A 24046-nucleotide genomic window follows, 5' to 3' on the forward strand; every position below is an offset into this window, starting at 1 on the left:
ATTAGACACTAGCAGGGCACTAGCTGATCTATATGTCATCACGTTCCAGTCAATGAATGCTTGACGAGAAGCAGTCAACAGAATGCAGTGTGGCCCACAGCCATTTCTGATTCTATAAGCATAATAAACATGAGTTAGGATAAGGAAATGTAATTTTCTGAATAAAATTGATATTTTATCCTTATCCTTACTAATGGCGTCAAGTCCTCCCAACTGCCCCTCTCAGGCAGACTGAATTCACAGTAATTCTCCTGCCTTGCTTGTGAGATGTTGAAACGAGTAACAAGTATGGCTGGTCATGTGACTGTATTGTCTTTAAAGGGAGGCTTCCTGTGGGTGAGTGTATTGTATGTCTGCTTCAATTAGAAGGGAACTTAAAGGGATTTGAAGTGTTCCACTATCTTTGCATAGAGGGAGGAGATAAGCATGAGTCAGGATAGATATAAAATATCAATATTATTCGGAAAATTAAAATTTTGAAGTGGTTTGCATTGTTTGTTACAGAATGCCCCCAAAGCGCACACTGAGCAAGTCAATAAAGTCTGCAGGTCGTAAGCGCATGGATGACCTGTGGCGGTACTCCAAGGACCCAATCAAGCAGCCACTGCTGAAGAAACTGCAGGGCAAGGAGGATCAAGGTGCTGAGGCCTGCATGAGCTTCCTTGATATCCTTTCTTATGTTAGACAGCACTATGCAGCCTTACATTAGGGACACAAATCAGTCCTCACTCACAAATGTCTGTCAATGTGCAGTCCTTTTGCAACACACAGTCCTCAGTCACATGTCGGACAACACACAGCCTTTACACATGCCTCAGGGAAGACAATCCTCATCATTCAACAGAATCCTCCCTCATACTTAAAGGAGTCCTTTGTCACACATTTGGCAACACGCAGACCTCTATCACGTTATTAAGGGAGCACAGTCCTCAAAGTACTTGGGAATACAGTCCTAAGTTCTGAAAGATGTGCATATTTCTCTAGTTGTAGTTGCGGAAGCAGTATAATCTAGATTGGGAAATTGTATGGTGTTCATGTTCTTCCTTAACCCAAGCACCTATCCTGAAGTACATGGGTGACCATCCATCCAAGAGAAGTAGGAACTCCAATGAAATCACTGATGCCATATTTGAACCTCCACTCAGAAATGTAAGTGATCAATTTTCAAAAAAGAGACTATTCATGAAACTCTAGTTTTCTTGAAAATATATAATTTATTGATTTGTTCTAGTGTATCATTAAATAATCTATCAAAATCTATTGACTTAATACAGCTTCAGGGAAATACTGATAGGTATTTCCTTATGAGACTACAAGCTTTTGCAAAATCATGGAATTCATTACTTTGATCAATAAGTTCGATTTTCAAATGCCATTAAAAATACATGTAATATTTATTATATCTAAAAGGAATTCTGTGTTATGCAAAAGTTTCGTTATATCTTGTTGATTACATAAATTGTCAAAATATGGACATTTCTGCTGAACAATACCATGATGTAGCTAACAGTTTTTGTTTAAAAAGTTCTAATATATAGAGTTTGTGTTGTTAAAAAATCTGTTTCGTGTTAGAGCATATTTCCTGCTTTCACATTTAATATCTAAAAAATATAACAGTATTTGTGATGTAATTGTTTCATTGTTTGGTTGCAGGAAATCCTGCGAGATGAGGTGTATTGTCAAATTATGAAGCAGCTCACAGACAACCGAGTCAGGTAGGCCAGAGTTTCCTGATGGCAAAGGGGGGCTGGGTGTTACAGGTCAGGTAGGCCAGAGTCTCCTGATGGTAGAGGGGTGTTGGGTGTTACAGGTCAGGTGGGCCAGTGTCTCCTAATGGCAGAGGGGTGTTAGGTGTTGCAGGTCAGATGGGCCAGTGTCTCCTGATGGCAGAGTGGTGTTGGGTGTTACAGGTCAGGTGGGCCAGAGTCTCCTGATGGCAGAGGAGGGCTGGGTGTTACGGGTCAGGTAGGTTAGTGTCTCCTGATAGCCCTAATCCACTTGCACAAAGATGATCTTAAGACAGCACAGATTTAAGATCGCGATCTTAACTAAGATCAAACTCTTCAATGTTGGACATAGAAATTTCTTAAAATCGACTCCTGTCTACAGTTGTCTTCAAGTGAGCATAGCATGCAGCGCAAATACGGAACTGGTTACTGCACACAGATGACATTCCTTCTTTAATTGCCCCTTACAGATTTTTCATGACAACAAAACAAAAAAAACAGACAAGCAAAAAAAACCCCAAACAACCCCAACCCACAAATCTTTGAAAAATAATAACGTTGAAGAAGGAAGCGATAATGTAGAAGGTAACATGTATAATCACTCGAACGTCAGGGGTTATTCTCTAATTTTTCTACATTCTAATTTTTTTATGAACTAAACGTGATACTGCAACCACAGAAATATCATGCTTTATGCAAATATTGAAAACAAACAAATACATTAACAGACTGGGTCTTGAGTTATTGACCTAATAATCATGAAATTAAAAGATAACAAAAAAATAATAAGAGGGGGGCTGGGTTTTACAGATCAGGTAGGCCTGAGTTTCCTGATGGCAGAGGGGGGTTGGGTGTTACAGATCAGGTAGGCCAGAGTCTCCTGATGGTAGAGTGGTGTTGGGTGTTACAGATCAGGTAGGCCAGAGTATCCTGATGGCAGAGGGGGGTTGGGTGTTACAGGTCAGGTAGGCCAGAGTATCCTGATGGCAGAGGGGGGCTCGGTGTTACAGGTCAGGTTGGTTAGTGTCTCCTGATGGCAGAGGGGGGCTGGGTGTTACAAGTCAGTTGTCAATCAAATGACAGGTATTTGGTCAGTTGTCATTACTTTCTGGCACAGGTCATGTTGTACATATTTTAGTGGGGTGTCTGGCACTGATAGTAGTACATCAGTGACTTGTTGCTTAGGTAGACTCATCCACAGCCCATTCACAAACATATCTTATATGTTCTAGTCAAATGTTGTCACCATTTAATGTACGACAGCAGTACCTGACGAGTAGATATAGATGTTGCAGTAGAGGGGTACTGGGTGTTACAAGCCGAGAGTCAGCTTGATTGTGGTGTTTCCTTACAGATCCAGTGAGGAGCGGGGTTATGAGCTCATGTGGCTTGCTACAGGGTGCTTCGCCCCAAGCACAAACCTCCTTAAGGAACTGATGCAGTTTCTCAGAACAAGGAAGAACTCTATTGCCCCAGACTGCATGAACAGACTGAAGAAGACACTTAGGTATGAAACATGTGGAAGCCTTGCTTCCATTCCCAAAAATTGGAGCTGCCACTGGAGTGCTCTAGTATGGGCTCAGTAGTTTGTAATGATCTCCACTCTGAAACTGTGTGTTTCTGTTGTTTCAGCATGAGTGTTGTGTGTTGCAGGAATGGCACCAGGAAGTATCCTCCCCATCAAGTGGAGGTTGAGGCCATCCAGCACAAGACAACACAGATCCTGCACAAAGTCTACTTCCCTGATGACACAGACGAGGTTGGGATATGCCACAGTGCTCAATAACTCTAATCTGCCACACGTAAAAGAGACATGTCATACTTCCTTGTAGACCTGTTTTATTTTTATTGAGAGCTGATTTTATGTTTCATGTTAACAATACTCTTTGAATGGACTGTAAAAACAACTGTGATGTATGATTTTTGTCACATCAGGCATTTGAGGTCGAGTCCAGTACTAGAGCCAAGGATTTCTGCCAGAACATTGCTAACAAACTGGCACTGCGGTCTGCAGAAGGCTTCAGCTTGTTTGTCAAGATAGCTGATAAAGGTTAGTGTAAACCTGTGTCATAAAGGGTAGGAGTATCTGTTCTTGTTTGGGCTTGAATGTAGCTGCATATGCCAGTTATCTGGTTATGGAGCTCTCATCCTCTGTGTGTGTGTGTTCGTGCGCGCACAAAGATAGCAATATAGCAAGAGTTAGCTCTGAAACATCCTGTAAGGAATAAAAAGAAATTGTTATCTGTGAAGCGTGTCATGTAATCATTATCTCAGTTTGCTCTTAAAACACAGTATGAAGTACATATTCTGCTCCAGAACCCCTGGCTTGTATGAAGTTCCTGTTTCATTGTCCTGAATTATTTCATATTTACATCTAAAGAAATGATACAGAATGGATTGATGAACTCCTATCATGTACAAGTAAGAGGTGGCAAAATTTGTTTTTTCTCTGCTTATCTGATATTCATTGTAAAGACTAAAGTTCCAATGGAATTATTTTTGCGTGATAAATGTTTATATTTACAATTTGACATTGCAGTTATTAGTGTGCCCGAGGGAGATTTCTTCTTTGACTTTGTGCGTCACCTGACTGACTGGATCAGGAAAGCAAGGCCATCCAGGGATGGTGAGTAGATCCTCACTGATCATCAGGCACTAGGATACACCAGGTTCTTATCGACCACACATCAGAGGTATCAGTTAACTGTGGACTCTTGAGGATCCAGAAAAGAATTGATCTTTGGCAGCCCATGCTTGTTGTTAGAGATGACTAACAGGTCATGTGGTCAGGCTCACTGACTTGGTGAACACGTCATTGTATCGCAGTTGCATAAATTAATGGTCAGTCTCTTGATCACAGGACTCTCTGGTCCAGCCTCGATAATTTACAGACTGCCTCCATATAGCTGGAATATTGCAGAGTATGGACTACAACTAAACTCACTCCATTGGTTAACTCTATCTGATATGTGTCCTGTCTTCCTTATTCTTGGCAATATCAAAACCAAGTTGAACTAATGTGTCAAGTATGTTTAAAGTTTCATATTTTGTAAGGAACTTAGGGAAACGGAACATCACCTATTTTCTGACTTGATAGTTGATGTAACTTAGTGATCATATGACAGGAAATAAACAACCACTGCCTGCCTTAAGACATGTTGTCACGAAATGATGGTACTACGTTGCAGTTTTGTCTTATTACGATAGATTCCTTACATCCTCAGTGTCAGCTTCAAAACACAGTAGTGAGGGTGATTTCAGTTGAGGATTCTAAATGTCTACAGAAGCACATTATCAGCTTTGTGAACATATTCCTTTAAACAAAACTGCTCAAAATATCTAAACCATAGCAATAAACATTTTCCTTAAAGAAATTCTTGAATAAATGATTCCCTGTCTGAAATGAATGTCTATTTTTCTGTCATAATGTTTGGTGAAGTATATTGTTATTCTTGTGTTCCCATGGCTTCTGATTTTGTTACATTGAAGGAAAGTGTTACATGCATAGTGTAAGAGTACTCCAGCTTGTTGAGACAGATGTTAGTGTGTAGTGTGTGAGAGCAGCTGCAAGAGAAAACCCAAGGTGGAGAAACCTGAGTTGCCCTGTTGTTGCCTGCTGCAGGTGCTGTCCCGCAGTTCACATACCAGGTGTTCTTTATGAAGAAGCTGTGGACCAACACAGTGCCCGGCAGAGACATCAATGCTGACTTGATCTTCCACTACCACCAGGTACTACTTCCCACATTTGTGGTCCCTGGTCGTCAGTGGATCTCATTCCTATATTTAGCCTTGCTTGCTGTATTTAGTCATGCATATAGGGAGGCCTGTTTCCTGGATAACTTTGCATCTAGCCATCTTCCTAAATCTGTTCATTTCCAATAATTAGCCATGCCTCTAGCCCTGTTTCCTGTATCAAACCTTGTGTCCTGTATTTAACCATGTATCCAGTCCTCTCTCGTATATATTGGCATGTATCGAGCCCTCTCTTCTGTACATCACTATGCCTCTAGCCCTCTCTCCTGTCCATCACCATGCCTCTAGCCCCCTCTCCTGTCCATCACCATGCCTCTAACCCTCTCTTCTGTACATCACATGCCTCTAGTCCTCTCTTCTGTACATCACCATGCCTCTAGCCCTCTCTTCTGTACATCACCATGCCTCTAGCCCTCTCTTCTGTACATCACCATGCCTCTAGCCCCCTCTCCTGTCCATCACCATGCCTCTAGCCCTCTCTTCTGTACATCACCATGCCTCTAGCCCTCTCTTCTGTACATCACCATGCCTCTAGCCCTCTCTCCTGTACATCACCATGCCTCTAGCCCTCTGTCCTGTCCTTCACCATGCCTCTAGCCCTCTCTCCTGTCCATCACCATGCCTCTAGCCCTCTCTCCTGTCCATCACCATGCCTCAAGCCCTCTCTCCTGTCCATCACCATGTCTCTAGCCCTCTCTCCGGAGGGTCCATCACCATGCCTCTAGCCCTCTCTCCTGTACATTGCCATGCCTCTAGCCCTCCCTCCTGTACATCACCATGTCTCTAGCCCTCTGTCCTGTCCATTGCCATGCCTCTAGCCCTCTCTCCTGTACATCACCATGCCTCTAGCCCTCTGTCCTGTCCATTGCCATGCTTCTAGCCCTCTCTCATGTACATCACCATGCCTCTAGCCCTCTCTCCTGTACATCACCATGCCTCTAGCCCTCTCTCCTGTCCATCACCATGCCTCTAGCCCTCTCTCATGTCCATCACCATGCCTCTAGCCCTCTCTCCTGTCCATCACCATGCCTCTAGCCCTCTCTCCTGTTCTGTGTTGTAGGAGCTGCCAAAGCTGCTGCGCGGCTACCACCGGTGCAGCAAGGAGGAGGCAGCAATTCTGGGTGCCCTCATATACAGGGTCAAGTATGGAGAGAGCAAGAAGGAACTGCAAACGCTGGTGTGAGTATTCACCAATTTCTCTCGGATATTGTGTTACAGGAGGTGTTTTTAACTAGACAATTATTGGCATATATGTTCCTGTTTTGCAGGAGAGCACTGCGTGAATTTCTACCACAAGATATGGTTAAAGCTCAGTCACCTGAAGACTGGAAAAGGGTAAGTGTTGTCTAAAGTTTAATGTGCATTGCCTTGTTATAGCCATGCTTACCACTGTTATGACCATGGTCCCCTCTTCACGAATCTCTGTTCACCAATTGCTTTAGTTAGAGTCCAACTGTGCCACTGTTTGTAACCATGGTCTTGTATTCACCAATCCCTGTAGCTCCAGCCCAACTATGCCATTATTTGTGACCATGGTCTTGTATTCACCAATCCCTGTAGTATGAGCCCAACTGTTTGTGGTCATACTTATGATAGTCCTGACTGCTGCAGGCGATAGTGGCTGCGTACAACAGAGATGCTGGCAAAAGCCAGGAAGATGCCAAGGTGGAGTTCCTCAAGATCATCTATAAGTGGCCAACATTTGGATCAGCATTCTTTGAAGTCAAGGTAAACTCCAGAATATTCAGGTTTCAGATGCTATGGGAATGGATGTATTATGATACCTGTTGTCAGGGATGTGTCGTAATTTACCAGACATAGTATTGGTTCCTGTATGCAAAACAAAATTTAGTGTGAATATTTTGGGATGCAGTCTTCATGTTTGTTCGAATCACTGAATTCATCAATATTTTCCTTGATTGCATCATCAAGAAAGAACACTAATAACAGTATTCTTTAAAATGTTCTTCCCTCAGTACCCAGTCATATTCATGTCATGTAATCCCAAATCTAATGTTGAGTTATTCCAACTCAAACAGACCCAAGTTAGTCCCATGTGTTCTGGAACAGGATGTCATATTACAAATGTCAGATGCTTGATAAGAAGCAATAATTATTTCCTGCACAGCAAACAACAGAGCCCAATTACCCAGAGATACTGCTTATTGCCATCAACAAGAGCGGTGTGAACCTCATCCACCCCCATAACAAGGTACGTTCCACTATTCATCAACACACTAGACAAACTACATCATCAGATATCTATACTATCTTCATCATTGGAAGGCAGCAAGCTGGCCATAGCATCATGGATGCATGATAGTATACTGTCGAGGCCAGAACCACCTCAACATGTAGTTTAGGAATCTACCTTTCTTATAGTCTATTTAGTAAACCTCTTTTAGCAATATCAGTAACACATTTTACCTTTTAATGCACCATATTTTATTGATAGATAAAAACTGTTACCTGTTTCCTTCCATAAAAAACATTTTCCAACCACATACTTCGGAACAGGTCCCCATCCATTTAAGTAACAATTTCAAGGCTCCAGACTGTTTTTCAACATCGGGAGTATGTACTCCTTATTTTTCATTGTAGAAGTACTTGAAAACCTTAAGAGTACATCAAGAGTACTGAATAGAATGTAGTGGATTACCAAAACTCTTGCAGTTTGTTTCATATATGCAGCACAATACTGTTACTCTTTTGTAGACAGGTCAATAAACAATAAAACAATACTTTTTCAGAAATATATGTCCCTAAGTGATTCCAAGACAATGCACCATTACTGTGGTGCATATCCGCTATGTTTTCAACATTATTTCCAACTGTATCATGCATGTTTTTTATCCACACATACATTTTATCCATTGCCCTTATCTGGAGCCAGCTACTTGAACTTTGATTGACCATTCTATTAAGCTGCTACAGTTGTAGCAGTGATGTTTTTGCAAGGTGATATTTTCTTTGATGAATGTAAGCTTCATCTGTGTTTTAGTCAATGCTTCTGGTGCCCTGGTGTTACTAGTTACTATGAATCTCAAAAGTGTATACTGAGACTAAAGGAACAAACATTCTTGTCATGGTAATCCCAGGACATCAACAAACAAGACATTACTGACACATTGATGTGTATGTTTGCCAGGAGATCCTAGCCACCCATCCTTTCACCAAGATCTCCAACTGGAGCAGTGGTAACACCTACTTCCACATGACCATTGGCAACCTGGTGCGGGGCAGCAAGCTGTTGTGTGAGACATCACTGGTGAGTCATTAACATTGTTGGCTTACACTGACTGTATTAGCTACCCATGGTCATGTCCTGTCTGAATAGTATCAGTGTATGAACGTGAGGGAAAACTATACACATGCTAAGTTTGCACCACTTTAACACAACGTCAGTATTTATGAAAGCAGAATGTAACAGTTTGTGAGTGAGTGAGTGAGTGAGTTTAGTTTTACGCCACAGTCCGCAATATTCCAGCAATATGGCGGTCTGTAAGTAATCGATTCTGAACCAGACAATCCAGTGATCAACAACATGAGCATCGATCTGTGCAGTTGGGAACTGATGACGTGTCAACCAAGTCAGTGAGCCTGACCCCCTGATCCTGTTAGTCGCCTCTTTCGACACGCACAGTCACCTTTTATGGCAAGCATGGGTTGCTGAAGGCCTATTCAACCCCTGGACCTTCATGGGTCTAAGAGTTTGTGAAGATGTGGGAAAGCTGTAATAACATACTGTCAAGAATTTTTTGAAAATATTCTTCGTAGGCTGTTGCGCTGTATCCCTAAAATTTACACAGTTGCAAATTGAATATGTTGAAATAACCCACATCAGCCTAACTGGGCCACAGAAAAGATAAAATCAACCATTGTATTAAATGTCTCAATATGTGTAGGCAGAATGACCACCCAAAAGTCAACAGGGAGGATATTATTTGTAAATGATATGACATGCCATTTACTTCTCCAGTTTAATTCCTCTAAAGGATTATCTTATCTTGGCTGATATCTCTTAGCTGATATGTCCCAGACTGACTCCAACCACCATCTGCCAACCAACAAACACAAAGCTGACTAATTAGGATAAAAATATGCACCCCTACTCTTATAATGAAACCCCCTGACCAGGGTTATAGTGATCTTGACTGACTGTTGTTATAAGAGTATTTAGTGGAGTAGGAATATAAGTATATACAATATCAATTCTATTATTTATTTAGATGTAAAGCATTGTTGAATGAATATTCTTTTTTTAGTAGTGATTATTTTTATGAATGGCCTAAAATGTCAAAATACAAGCAACCGATACATGTTAGCTCAGTCGCCATGTGCAAAAGCAATACATTTACATGATTTGTAATATTTTTTTATATCACTTCTTATCTGGTGAAAGTTTGGTTTAACTTCTTTTCTACTCATATTCCTCCTTACTGTTAGGCAGATGATGATGTTACTTTCCCCATTAAAACCAAGTAATATATTTTCTAATGTTTATTCAATCTGTCCTGTGCCCAGTATCCCAAACCATGAGGGCAATGTTTATCATTGCGTAATCTGTGGTCAACAGACCATGAAGTGTTGTTATGAGAATGTAGGTGAATAAAGAACAGCCCATCTGCAACATATTTCAGATGACCCCTTGTACCTGTTTCTTTCATAGCACTAGTGAGGCTCTATGGAAGCTAGTTTCAGTATTATAGTTATCAGATTTTGTTTATAGTGAAGTTAATTTCAAGGTGAAATTTGATTTCAAATTGAGTATTAAAAAGTGTCCTTTCTAATACAGCATCATTGCACTCTAGTTTGCATAAAGCCATGGTCTGTTCCAGATTAGTAGTTTAGGACTTAGAGAAAAAAACTTATTGCTCATTTCTGCACCTACCTCTCCTCAGTAAAGTCTGTTAATATTAACTCCGAAAATTGTAGAAATAAATACGCAAAAAAAACCCAATTTTTTTCTATTCCTGACAGTACTTTAGGTTTGAACATGCCACGTGTGTTATGTGACAGCATGTTGATGAGGTATTAACAGTGGTGACTGCTTACATCTGGCAAGACTGGGCATTGCTCTTACAGTCCCGTCTAGTTTGCTTTTGTAAGGCTTGTGATGTACTATTATAACATTGCCTGTGTAGAACTAACTACTTGTATGGCAAGTGAATCACTCCTATTGTGGGTCATCACTAATACTGTGTTTGATGTTGCAGGGCTACAAGATGGACGACCTGCTCACCTCCTACATCAGTTTGATGCTGACCACCATGAACAGACCCAAGCGGCAGTAGAGGCCAGACAGACCACACCACACCGACAGCCATCACCACCACCAACTTTACCAAACACACCACATTGCCATATGAGTCATCAGACCCAATACTGACGGAAACAGGGTTGCTGTAGCTGCTTATGCAGCCTCTGCAGAGCCCTCAGATGTATTGTGCTGGAGAGTCATCATTCCGATGTACATCAGCGCATTGTGATGTGAACTTTGCTCACCGATCATGCTCCATATGTGTTTATATGCAGGGTCCACAGACTCCTTTGTTTATGCAGTCCTGTATGTGTTCTACTCAAGAGAGTGCAGTTATACCCACCCAGCTCTGCCTGTCTAGGCAGACTTTGGCAGGGGGGAGAGAGAGAAGTGTTAGGACAAGTGTCTGACCATTCCTGTTGTATTTTTATTGTTATATTTTTGATTTACACTATTTATGTATACAATTATTATTAAACATTTATGTTTATGTACCTATATACATGTATATGTGACATTCCGTTATGATTGAATTTGTTCATTTATTTGCTCTTACCTTTTGATGTAAGTGAATGCTATGCTCAGCTTGCTCCGCGTTGTAAATTGATGCAGACAAACCTTGTGTTACCTGTGTATGACAGTCTATGTCTGTCAGACTGATGGGCACTGGGCCAGTGGTGTGTTGAGTCAGCGTCTGGTCGTTACCACAACATATCATGGCCACAATATTCACTGTGCTGAACGTTGGTGTCAGATGTGTTTCAAATATTATATATTGCTTCCAAAGCATGTGGATTTGCCCACCTTAAGAGAGGATGCCTTTAAGTGAAATGGCTTGGGGGCTACCATTGCTAGAAATAGGTACTATCTATGACATGAGGAGTTAGGCGGAGGCGGGGTGGAGGGGGAGGACAGCTCCACATAGATGAGGAGCAGGTTACACCATTCCGTCTAGGTCTCACTGGCACATAATACATGCTGTATTTATTTTGTAACAGTACTGGTCTCAATAAGTAGTGGTCCCAAAACAAACCTCCAGGTTGTGTATAAACTGTATCTCACAAGTAGTGGCAGATATTTCTAGATACTTGGCCTTATTTCTGATGTAACATATAGTTCTACATTGTAGTGTCTTTGGCAAGAAACACACATTTGACAAAGAATGTGTTAGTGTCCCAGACCTGCTCTGAAAGATAGTTCCCAGACTGGTCACCTTTACATCACATGACTCTGTCGAGTGCCCGAACAAAAACTATGGCAGGTTAACAACCATAGCTAGGGCTGGCAGATTGTATGTTAAGTATATATACAGTATACAGATGGTTTAACTCTTGTATGATTGTATGCAGTAGATATTAGTTTTCAAATCTGAAAAATGAGCTAACTTCAGTGTAATAAGATTTTCATTCAAAATGTATTTTTGTATAATTCAATATTAACCATGCGAGTGACTGTTATCCCCTTGTAACTTATAAACTTCTGTGTATATCATGGTAATGTCAAGTGCACTATATCATGCAGATTCGTTTTTACTCATATTCACATCTGTACTTTTGTAATATTAATTTTTTCACCTGGCTGTCCCTTTTGCAGTACAAGTTTTGCAATATGCCTAAAATATATTTTCGTATGCATATGACTATAAAGTATTCAGATGATACACCTGCGGTGTTGTTCATTCTTGTTATCCACACATGGCTGAGAAGGGTCTAGATCCAGGTCTCGACAACTCATCCATGTCGTGAAGGGACCAGTTGGTAACACTCTCTGTGGTTGAAACATGCTGTCATATTACAATTACATGATGGATGATGGGACAGCAGTCCCTGGATTATTTAGTCCAGACTTGAATATTTAGACTGGTGTCATATCGCTGTTGGTTCTAAACAACCAACACACAAAACATACATGGCTAGCACAGTATCCAATACCTGAGTTCAATTATCCATATGTGTACAACATGTGAAGCCCATGCCTGGTGTCTCTTGCCGGCATGTATTGCTAAAAGCAGCATAAAACTAGACTCACTCTAAGCCGCTGTTGTTCACTGTGCATAGTTACACCTGCAGACATGCCATAAATCTTGTGTGTTCAAATCCACGCCAGGAGGGCAAAAATTTTCGAAGTTCGCTAAGCGCTAAGATAGTCGGAAGTTAATGTATGGCACTAACGACTGTCTTAGCGCTAAGAGGGCTTCGAAAATCCAGGCCCTGTCCTGATTATGGCCCCAGGTTAGTCAACACCAAGCCCATTCTAGTGCCTAGTAGGCTACTCTCGGGGAAAGGTCGATGCATTTCAGACTCAACGTCACATAATGCTGACTTGCACTGATGTCATCAATATCGTTTGCTAAACTGAAATCACTCATTCCTCAAAAACTTATTTGATATTCCTCAAATTCCACCCCGACCTACATAGGAACACTGCACCTCATTCAAAACTGACAGAAACATCTGGTGGCGGTGCCTTACCGTCAGTATTTGTATATGAAAGATATAAATACCTCATCCTCGCGTTTCACATGTTGCAGACGAAGAATGGAATTGTTTCTCTTACCAGTGAAGCTAACGCAGCAATTTGAAATTGAGAATAAAAGAGAATCAAAGAGAATACTAAAACGGCGACTTTGTTGAAATGGGGTTTACTCAAAACAGATACGAAGTTTTTATAACACCAATGGTGTTACACGTGTGAAGTCGGGGAGAATTTACATTTTGCACAAGTATTTCATGAGATTTATACAGTAACAGGCCAATGGGATGACGTCACTGACGGGTAGATATTTTTCAAAAATAGCGTGAAGAAAGATATTCCTACAAATGGTTGTATGGAAACTGAGAGTGTAGCGCTTTATTGGTTGATATCTGATTATGCCTTCTGACCATGAAAGCAAGTTATATAGCAGTACGTAACGCCATTAATAGTTCAACCTGTACCTAAATCACTGGCTTTAGGTCATGACATGAGTACGTTGAGTGTAATTTCCATGGACTGACTCACTACGAAACGGAGTTTACACCGGGAAATGTAAACAGTCTTGTTAATTCAGTACAGTATGTTTTTCCCAACACGGGTTTTCTGTTTGCTTATTCAGTATTTCCCTACGAGGGCTGTGAACGTTGATCTATCAGTTTCACACTGAGTGACGAGTTTCTGTATAGTGAGTAATTACTGTCTGTAACAGAGAGATTCACGGAAGTCAGCTGACTATTCTTGTCACCCATTGTTGGTGTAAGGTAACGCGATGACTCTTATCAGTGGCTCACTGTCGACTGACGAAAACAAATCAAAAACACTGCACAGTTCAGATCTAGTCCCAGTCACTTCTATTATTAACACTCAACCTGTACAACTTCCTGGTTGATGAGCGCAACATCATCGTCCGCAACAAACAGAGCACAACCACGTCCTTGACTGTAACGAGACAAGCAAGGGTAACGTGCGAAGCTGGGGAGGGAATATCGCCCAAGACGCCGCAGTATGCTGAACAGTGTATGTTGCCTCCATGTCGTGACTCCTCATCTCACGTTCATGCTGATTATTGATCTGCCACACCACCATACCCAAGATCGTGGGGTTAACCAGGCTGGTAAACGTCAAGTCTTCAGTACATGTCTTCCTGCACGAGGGGGAAATTGCTGGAAGAAGCGTAAAAACACGTTCAGGCCTCGTCCATCACCTTCAGGCTTCGTTCATCACCTTCAGGCTTCGTTCATCACCTTCAGGCTTCGTTCATCACCTTCAGGCTTCGTTCATCACCTTCAGGCCTCGTCCTCTATCTTCAGCGTTATCCTTCACTCGGGGGCACCTTAGTCACCAGTATGACCCAAATCCGAATGTCATTCACTATCGCGATACACGAAGTTAAGGCAAAACACAGAACCATGTAATACATTTTGGGCTTTAGGTTTCACGCATAATAAACACATGAACTCAAACACCACTCTTGTGTATATTATGAATACGAGACACTTAGTCAACGCGTTGTATGCTGTTAAGAAGTGGGGGTTTTCCGTGGTGGGGTAATTTTAATTGGAAAGCAAATTGTATGATTGTATCTGGAATTAGAATAAAGTTACCTCTTTCTCAACGAGTTTTGCATTTCGTAACGTTTCAGACTGTAATTATCAGATTGCATTCGCGATATCGACAGACCAAGAACGTTGATGTCATACGTGGATCTTGTCGACCGAGGGCAACAACTGACCCACGACGCAGTTTTATTAGAACGACAGTGTTACACAACCGTTCTCTGAAACTGGAGATGAGCTTCACAAAAGTACATGTATTAGAGCAACTGGACAGTAGTCGCTTCACAGATGGAACCTGTATGTTAGACGTCCATGGTTGACGGCCTTTACTGCAAGACGTCGTTGGTGTCAAGAAACTCATAGTTGGGACAATCAGTCAGGCAAACTTTTCATTTTGGGATCCTTAATCAAGGTTTAGTATAGACTTCACTGATAGTCGGAACAGAGTGTGGCTTAGACAAAATGAAGTGCTGGAGACTAAATCTACATGAAAGCACAAGCGTACCTTTATTTTTGTTCAAGATTCTTCACAAGCTTTGTCTCGCATTTTTTCTCTCAGTATATATCACAACATGGCACACACATTGGGATACAACATGTATTCACAATCTGGGAACTATCACAATATACAGATATATACTGGATACTGGACAGGATATTAAGTGTACAATGAAATATTTACATATGCACACACACACACACACACACACACACACAGACACACACACACAGACACACACACACACACACACACACACACACGTAATATCCAGTCAAAGTGAAAGTGGATGCAGCATAACATGTGTATAATCATTTATCCATTTTATCCATACATCACAGAATGACACACTAAATGGGACAGAACATATCCAGTCAAATGGAGTATTCTGAGTCAATGTATGACATGACTATTCTGTTGGACATCCCGCCTCTGGATCCGCATTTGATCATCAACACCCAAAACTGTCGACAACAACGTCGTCCAGCGTCATGTGACATAAGCCCCGCCAATTCTATTGTCAGCTAACAGTTTAATATTTGAGCAAACATCTAGGCAAAACAGATGTCAAGAATACCTTCAAATGTACTCCTTGCTATGAAGTATGGGTACTATCAAGTCAGCTGAAGTATTTGAGTCGCGTTATGTAGATTCCCATCACCACGGCGAGACAACCAGCAGTATGTGAGGACATATCATCATCACCCGATCGTGTCTCCACGCTATGTGAACATCCAGGTCAGAAATGGTCTTTAGCATTATGATTGTCTACCCTTTGAACTGACACCCGGGTTACACGGCACTCTGAACTAATGTTCTTGAACCAGCGACCATATAATAGACTCTGCTGGCACTGACAAACATCCCATACACCAGTCGTGTCGGTGTGATTGAACATTAAAAATGTGTGAGTTGTAGAAAATTAAACATTGAATTATATTTATTTACATGAACAAAACAGTATATCATTACGTATTTATATGATGCAATCAAACACGTGCGTTATTATAAACTGAGATCGTTCTGCCTGTTTCTGCCAGTGTTTTCGTGTCTGACTGCATGTGTGTCTGACTGTATGTGTGCCTGTCCTGTACGTAGCTACCATGATAGAAAAACACGGGCTTACACATGACTGTAGCTACAAAGAATGGGCAAGCCCTCAATTATACTATCTAAATGGAAAGCTTTACAAACCATAGTGATTACACGAAATAAAATGGCTTGCTAAGCGCCTGCTGTCTGTGTGTGTGCCTGTATGTATGTGTGTCTGTCTGTATGTGTACCTGGCGCTATGCCCATCTGCCTGTCTGTGTGTGTGCCTGTATGTTTGTGTGTCTGTCTGTGTGTTAGGGTGTGTGTGTCTGTCTGTTAGGGTGTGTCTCTCTGTCTGGGTATGTCTGTGTGGGTGTGTTTGGATGTGTCTGGGTGTATCTTTGTGTTAGGGTGTGTCTGTCTATGTCTGTCTGTCTCTGTGTGTGTGTGTTTGCTGTGTTTGCTTGTGTCTCTGTGTGTGCTTGTTCGAGTGCGTGTGTTCCTGTCTGTGTTAGAACCTCGTGCGAAAATGAATGAATGAATGAATGATACGTCTAGCTTTAAAATTTGAAAAATATCACAGCACTGAGCTTCGCCATTTGGTGTCACCTTGATTATTACAAACATATGTCCCACCCTAACACACACCATGATATACAAGAGGAAGTCTTGAAGCCAACTCGCTACCGAATCTTTAGGGACATAATGCTGGGAGAGTTCACTTCCTCTCATTCTTCAAGGTCATGCCTGTAGAGTCTGCCGTGCTGCAGTGGTCTGATGTAGCTATTGCTATTACACCATTATGACATGTCTCCGTCTCTTGGGGCACTGGGGCGCCCCAGTATATAGAGCATCTACAACTCACTCAACACGTAGCTAAAGCTAGGCACCTGAAGGTTAATCAGTTTGGGGACACTTATAAAGGGATGATTTGAGCTTCAACAAATGGGTTTGTACTAGTGACGTTTGTTTTGGCACAATGGTATTTGTGTTACTGGGAGCAGGCTGGTAACAAAGCGTCCACACATGACAGTAAATGGTCTGTGCTGTCGCAATTACAGACAACAATGGTTAAATTACTCGAGGGTCACACGCTGTCCACACCTCCACGTAGAGACTAAACACCGTAACACCAGTGCCGTGTGAACACGCCTCTACAGCGAGTTGAGTGATACCTGGCTGGGATACCTGCTGTAGGTGTGTATACCCAGGGGGTTGCTCCAAGAACAGTATCAGTTCAGCTTGAATACACCGAGGAAGCTGCGTGCTGGGTCGCGGTAGATGAGACCTGGGCGAGACACGGTCACGTAGATCTCGTCCCTTCTGCTCAGCTGGAACACACCCATCACGTGGCTAGTATGGAGGAAGAGGCTGTCACTGCCGTTCCCACAGCACGAGTGTGCCGCTTGAAGCAATTCCTCACGACCTCCATTCGGGATGGTGACGCTGTAACGATGCACCAGATGCCCCAGTAGAGTAGGGGGGTTGGACCGGGTGGAGGGCTCGTCCATGTTGACCTTGAAGTAGACCTGGCTGTAGACAAGGTACAGTCCGCTGTGTTCAACCACGAGGCGGTCAGCGTGCAGATGGAGGCCCTCCATGAAGGAGAGAGGACGGTTGGTCAGCCATGACCGCACCTGGGTCTCTTTGGACTCTACAAGAAAAAACAGACGAACATTGTTTTAGTGTTATATGGTTTCTACTGGGAGCGCCTTGTCATCGAACAGATTTTATTTCGGTACAGAGGCCATTGGTCCATGTACAGCAAATGCAAGGTGATATATGATGTATTGACAATATGGTTTAAAGATATACTTCAGAGTAAACATGTATGTCTCGTTAATCTCTGGATACAATTCTTTTTATGTAGAGCATCTTTAATAAATAGCGCAATTTTTATAAGTAGATTCTTATCTTTGCATGTTAACAACTTATAAAATCTGCCTATGGTAAATGGACAAATTAATTCTGGTAAATATTTGCTTCTTAAATTGGCATATGCATCACAAACAATTAGAAAATGTGGTTCATCTTCCAAACTATTACTGTTACACATTTTACATATTTTGTTGATTCCACTGTCATCTTTAAATCTTACATTACATAGGATTGGCAATTGTTGAATACGTAATAGGCATACACAACGTCTATGTTCCCTAAGATGTACAATGGGGATATAGTACTCAACATCATCAACAGCCTTGTTATCCGTTCCTATCGGATAGCAGTCTGCATTGTGATTAACTCTGGCACCGACCTGTCTTTTGAAGTCCAGCTAGCAGATGGGCTCCCACTCTTGCTGTTGACTTATGTGCTGCCACCTGTTGTCTGGACTCCTGCTGAAGGGACTCTGGCAAAAACAAAGTTAGTTCATAACCTCTTTCGGCACAAGGGATTAGATAACTAACTTAGCAATCTTTATATATCTCTGAGGTTAACATTCATGATGAATCAAGATGATATTGATGAATATCAACCTCACTAGAACAAAGTTTATATTTAATATATTGGGAACATATGTACTTTCGGGATATTTTTTCACGTCATGTTAACCGAACTTACCCATGACTTCTTTTTGTTTCACCTTGCGGTCAACTAACTGCAACCAAAGGATAAATGCTATTTGTTATTGTCTGGAGGCACGTTGTAGCTTGTGTTTTCTGAAACACTTATTGTATCTGACTATCCTCAAATAGCAGTTTATAGGACAAATGGTTAACGGGATTGTTTAGTCATATGGACAGGCGTTAGGATTCAAAAGTCACAGCTCACCTTAGCAAACATTATCGAAAACTGTTTGGGAGTTTTGGCACAGCAGATCATTGTCCGGTTCTCGAAGTGTCTGTCCAGAAGGTGAATGTTGTCATCCTGCTCGGGGAAGGGCGTGGTCAGAATGTCCCTGCAGGGGAGACACACGGCCTGCTGTGGTGCTGGTGGGTGAGGGTGATGCTGCAATGTGCCGGTGTACAGAAGTAGACTTAGACAGAGGGCTCCCACACTCATACACATACACATGGCAACTACCACTAGCATTCCCTTGTTCCCTGACTTGTGAGACTTTTGGTAGTGGGTACTTCCCCTAGTATTAACTAGTGGGGCTTCAGAGTCGCTTGTAGAGAACGTTGACATGTCTGATGCTGTAGAGGTATCAGAAGAAATGCTGGTGTCACGAGCCAGTCGACCGACCCGTTGAGGTTTTCCGTTCATCACTGAAGTCCTGGGGATTCCAGATTTCAAGAAGTCCTTTTGATTTATCTTTAAAAAAGAGAAATCTTCCTGGTGTATCATGTGTAGCGTTTACCCGTACAATTATTCTGGACACCAGGATATACGGTGTTCCTACATTGTGCTTTGTTACCTACACGGGTAAATCACGTCAAGATAAGTCTTTCCTGTTCATTGATATGCTCTCCTGACTGTATTGTTCTGATGGCTGATGTCCTACATAGATAATGGTACGTTAATACGTCATTTGTATACGGATTTACACACATATATCTTATCATCAAATGAACTCTGACATGATGGTATCATTAGCGTCAAACTCGAACGCATTTCACACTTTCGCACGTCCAATGTAATGTGTAGAAGGGATGGATTAAAACATTCATAGAAATTAGGAGTTACAATGAAACGTAGGTCTGTGGTGACCTAGTTGTTATACAGACGAGTTTGAATAATGTCAAGTCACCCTACAGTTGTATAAATACCTACTGTGTAAATTGTCTTTGGCCTTCAGTGGCGGTTAGCCCTTAACATCTCGTGTTACCGACATGGCAGATAGTATTACAGAGTGGTACAGAACTGTGGCCTCTCCACTGTAAGTCATGACATGAGAACCCATGACCGACACCGAGAAACAATCTTTTGTTACTTTAGCAATATCGCTGTTTTGGTGAAATATAAATGCTACAGCAGAGACCATATATCGGTATATGATCTCTGGCTACAGTATTATGAATGTGTATCGCTGAGGTCTGGCGATCCGATGTCAGTTTGATCGTATGTAAACGTTGATGGGTCGACTAATATCAGCAGCAACTTTAGCTTCTCATGCGGCTGAACATGAGGCACATAGGCCCATTCAAACAGAATGTACATGGAAGGCCCAGCTCCGGTTTTACCGCAACCACTTTAAATAGTTTGTTACCCACTTACACGTTGAGTGACTCACGAAGGGATCTCTTTATCATGTCTGTTTATTGAAGATACTGTATTACCAGGCTATGGGGGCCTGCTTTCATCCAGGTGTTAGGGGGTACGTGAATTCGTGGTAGGTCTGGTGTAGTTTGTGTGTTAGTGGTAGGTCTGGTGTAGTGTATGTGTTTGTGGTTGGTTTGGTGTAGTGTGTGTTAGTGGTTGGTATATTGTAGTATGTGTGTTAGTAGTAGGTTTGGTTTAGTGTGTGTGTGTGTGTGTGTGTGTATTTTAGTGGTAGGTCTGGAGTAATGTGTGTTTGTAATAGGTCTGGTGTATGTGTGTGTATGTTAGTAGTAGGTTTGGTGTAGTATAGTGTGTGTGTTTGTGGTAGGTTTGGTGTAGTGTGTATGTGTGTGTATTAGTGATAACTCTGGTGTAGTGTGTGTTAGTGGTAGGTTTGGTGGAGAGTGTGTTTGTGTGTTAGTGGTAGGTCTGGAGTAATGTGTGTTAGTAGTAGGTCTGGTGTAGTGTGTGTGTATTAGTAGTAGGTCTGATATTTGTGTTAAATACTTTCCGATCCGTATAGTATTTGTGTTAAACACTGTTAGAGCATTGTAGTGCTTGTGTTAAACACTGTTAAACCCTATTAGTGTTTCTGTTGAACACTGTTTGAGCCGAGTAGTGTTAAACACTGCTAGATGCGTAAACACTGTTAGATCCATGTAGTGTTTGTGTTAAACACTGTTTAATCTTGATAGTCGTGTTAAACGTTGTTTGTCCCTTGTATAGTCGTGTTAAACACTGCTCTATCCACCGCGGACTGTTTGTGTTAAATACTTTATAGATCCGTGTAGTGTTTGTGTTAAACACTGGTTAGATCCTTGTAGTGTTTGCGTTAAATGCTGTTATATCCATGCAGTGTTTGTGTTAGACGGTGTTTGTCCAGATACACGTGTATGCGTGCACAGCGATCCCAGGGATAGTGAGTGAGTTTGGCCAGTGTGCCAGTGTGTTTATCAATTACGGGTTGAAAGTCTAGTAGGTCAGGCAGCAGGTAACCCGGTGACTGACATCAGCACGATATTGACACTAGCACACTGCAATGTTGATAAACATAATCTCGGGAACAATTGGCCAACTGCCATCACATTCACTTTTTACTCTGTCAAGTCTTCCATCGATTTATGCTCATATAATTGTAAGTAACTCCACTTCCACGCCATGGAATATTCACTACTCTACATAACTTCCACTTCCTTAATACAACTGCAGTTGGTTATGTATATGTACAATTCTTTTAGGTATCATAAATGTATACATGTGATAAATTTCTGGCACTGACATCACGTGTTTCTGATAGACACTGATATCTCGTTTTTTATCATAGACACTGGTATCTCGTGTTTAAGATAAACACTCGTATCTCGTGTTCATAATAGACACTGATACTTCGTGTTTAATATTAATAATATACAGTGATATCTCGTGTTTATGATAAACATTGGTATCTCGTGTTAATAATAGTTCTCGGTGCAAACATATATTTATGGTTAAAAATCCCAAATTTGATCACAAACGATTACACGTGCTTACTGATATGCTTCCAGCTTATATAAGATATGTATTGACTCCACAACAGCTACTGGCGTGAAGCCAAAGTGACACGTGAATCTACATGGTGTTAGGAGGGCTATTGCAAAAGTGAGATCTGAAGAGGGGCTGGGGGTGGGGGTGGGGGTCGGGGTGTGGGTGGGGGTGGGGGTGGGGCTGGGTGTTGAGTCTGAACTTGAGATAACTTAGATACATAGATCTTTCTTCTGTTAAAATAACGATATACAGTTACTATTAGTATAAGTGTTATCATTACAGTCCTGCTATTTACCGACTCAACTGCCTTGACTACTCCTCTGTGTCAATGCTTCAGACGAACACATGAAAAGCGACGTAAGTATTTAGGTAGCGATTAGGATGTACCTGATTGAAACAATGTCACGCAAAATGTTGAAATCCGCCTATTTTCACCCTAAATAATCTAGATACCTTGTCGATGTTACACATCACTGACGCAACCCACTAATATACACAGTTATTTTCCCATGTGCGCTGATGACAGTTACGCCATTTTTACCTGTCAGGTATATCAGACTTACCTGTGGCTGCTGCTGCTGTTGTTTGTTACTTGAGATTGAAAACAAGGTCTATCATGTTACCTACCCGCAACTCATGGCTGTCGACCTGGAGCCCTCACCTGTGTCGCCAGCCAATCGTGTACTCAAATATATATATATTTATATCCACATGGCGTCTGCATCTATTTATATACACTGTCACTAGCATGCACCCTGCTGTCCCTCGTGACCTATACCGCAGGTACGAGATTACTGTTGTAGATTATATTTATAAAGAGGAAGAATGTTTTTGCAAAATTCGTTTTACTCTTTCTTGTGTGCAAGTAACAGCTTCTTGCTCGCTTAACTGGTACTGATCGTGGCGTGCCTCTTGTAAAGGGGAACATCCATGAACAGCAGCTCGCCGTCATTGACAACATGAGTGTACGTGTTGACAGGGATCGGGGATGTATGTGATGGTCGTCCAGGATAGAAGTGTGTGTGTGTGTGTGTGTGTGTGTGTGTGTGTGTGTGTGTGTTGTGCGTTGTTGTACGTGCGTGAGTGCGCGCGTATATGCGTGCGTCCGTCCGCACGCACGATACAAAATGGACGCGTGTTTAGTCTTTATTACACTGTGAAAGTGTGTGTAAGTTGAGCGTTTTTATTCGTACAGTGTGTCTGTGTGTGACCTTGTCATTGTAAGTAAGGCAAAGCTAGTTACACCGAATTCATATGGCGTTGGCAAATGGGAATAACTTCAAACTGAACTTAAACCCTGACCCAGACTGCAGTTTGCAAAAGAGAGCGCCCTGACAATTGTCAAGCATTAGAAACACATTTTATCCCATTTTCAACACATCGGATCAGAGTATAAAAAGTTAGGTTGTACGCGTGGCCTATGTGTGTACTGGACTGAAGAACTTCCTACATTAATGGTTGTTGTTGCACACGTTGAGTGCCGCGAAAGTCAATCTCTCGTGGACTACGGCCGGGTAGCGGTGCAAGGCGTCGCGTTCCCTTTTCATTATATCAAGTTATTTTAAGTCACGTGTACACGGAGTTGTGTGAGGTAACAACGGGCTGTAGTTACGTAAGTCACGTGTCCACAGAGTTATGCGAGACCACGATGAGTTGTAGTTACATAAGTCACGTGCACCAAAACGCTTCGAATCCTTTAGAATAGCTTCAGAGGTCTGACATCGGGACACCGTGCAGCGAATGCATTTGTTTGTCTGTATGAAATTGTGTAGGCCGGAAAACGTAGCTTTCCCAGAAAGCAAATGCCGTCATGCCCGAGAAGGGATTGGCTGCCCAGGAAATTACCCCCCGAAAACCCCACTACCGACTTGCACCACTTGACACACACGTTAATAACTATTGTGTAGACTCCTCAAGATGATGTCTGTGGTGTCTTCTAGAGCGAGAAAGAGCAAAACGGCTACGTCACACCCGTCTATAAAGTCTGTATGCAGGTGACTAGGCCATGAGGGGACAC

At 42.0% G+C, this 24046-nt stretch overlaps 2 protein-coding genes across 5 annotated transcripts in view; one reads left to right on the plus strand and one right to left on the minus strand.

The window, feature by feature from the left end:
* The window catches only part of LOC137281506 (myosin-VIIa-like), a 62611-nt gene extending 50211 nt beyond the window's left edge, over positions 1-12400 (plus strand). For all 3 annotated transcript variants that reach the window (XM_067812770.1, XM_067812769.1, XM_067812771.1), the window contains 14 exons: positions 505-665; positions 1058-1149; positions 1654-1715; positions 3082-3234; positions 3381-3486; positions 3663-3777; positions 4267-4353; positions 5350-5456; positions 6541-6659; positions 6749-6815; positions 7092-7208; positions 7609-7692; positions 8629-8748; positions 10697-12400. In XM_067812770.1, coding sequence (XP_067668871.1) covers positions 505-665; positions 1058-1149; positions 1654-1715; positions 3082-3234; positions 3381-3486; positions 3663-3777; positions 4267-4353; positions 5350-5456; positions 6541-6659; positions 6749-6815; positions 7092-7208; positions 7609-7692; positions 8629-8748; positions 10697-10774 — 1468 coding nt within the window. In that variant the 3' untranslated portion in view covers positions 10775-12400. The remainder of the gene's footprint in view (positions 1-504; positions 666-1057; positions 1150-1653; positions 1716-3081; positions 3235-3380; positions 3487-3662; positions 3778-4266; positions 4354-5349; positions 5457-6540; positions 6660-6748; positions 6816-7091; positions 7209-7608; positions 7693-8628; positions 8749-10696) is intronic.
* A 2853-nt stretch (positions 12401-15253) lies between these two features.
* LOC137281507 (tumor necrosis factor ligand superfamily member 10-like) lies at positions 15254-22726 on the minus strand. 2 transcript variants are annotated; one of them, XM_067812773.1, is made up of 5 exons: positions 22657-22726; positions 19075-19557; positions 18865-18901; positions 18560-18652; positions 15254-17956 (listed from the first exon to the last, which is right to left on the minus strand). In XM_067812773.1, exons 2-5 carry the CDS (start codon positions 19507-19509, stop codon positions 17535-17537), a joined length of 987 nt encoding a protein of 328 aa, XP_067668874.1. In that variant the 5' UTR covers positions 19510-19557; positions 22657-22726; the 3' UTR covers positions 15254-17534. The 2 variants fall into 2 exon arrangements, with proteins under 2 accessions (XP_067668874.1, XP_067668873.1); XM_067812772.1 differs by having other exon boundaries at positions 22593-22713.
* Between the last annotated feature and the right edge of the window lie 1320 nt (positions 22727-24046).

The sequence above is a fragment of the Haliotis asinina genome, chromosome 4, assembly GCF_037392515.1.
Source record: "Haliotis asinina isolate JCU_RB_2024 chromosome 4, JCU_Hal_asi_v2, whole genome shotgun sequence".
NCBI classification, from domain to species: domain Eukaryota; kingdom Metazoa; phylum Mollusca; class Gastropoda; order Lepetellida; family Haliotidae; genus Haliotis; species Haliotis asinina.

Coding starts and splice junctions, on each gene's coding strand:
- LOC137281507 (XM_067812773.1), bottom strand. CDS start 19,509: ATGAACGGAAAACCTCAACGGGTCGGTCGACTGGCTCGTGACACCAGC. Junction 18,902..19,074: donor TTTCGATAATGTTTGCTAAG/GTGAGCTGTGAC, acceptor CTTTGGTTGCAG/TTAGTTGACCGCAAGGTGAA. Junction 17,957..18,559: donor AGCTGGACTTCAAAAGACAG/GTCGGTGCCAGA, acceptor TTTTTCTTGTAG/AGTCCAAAGAGACCCAGGTG.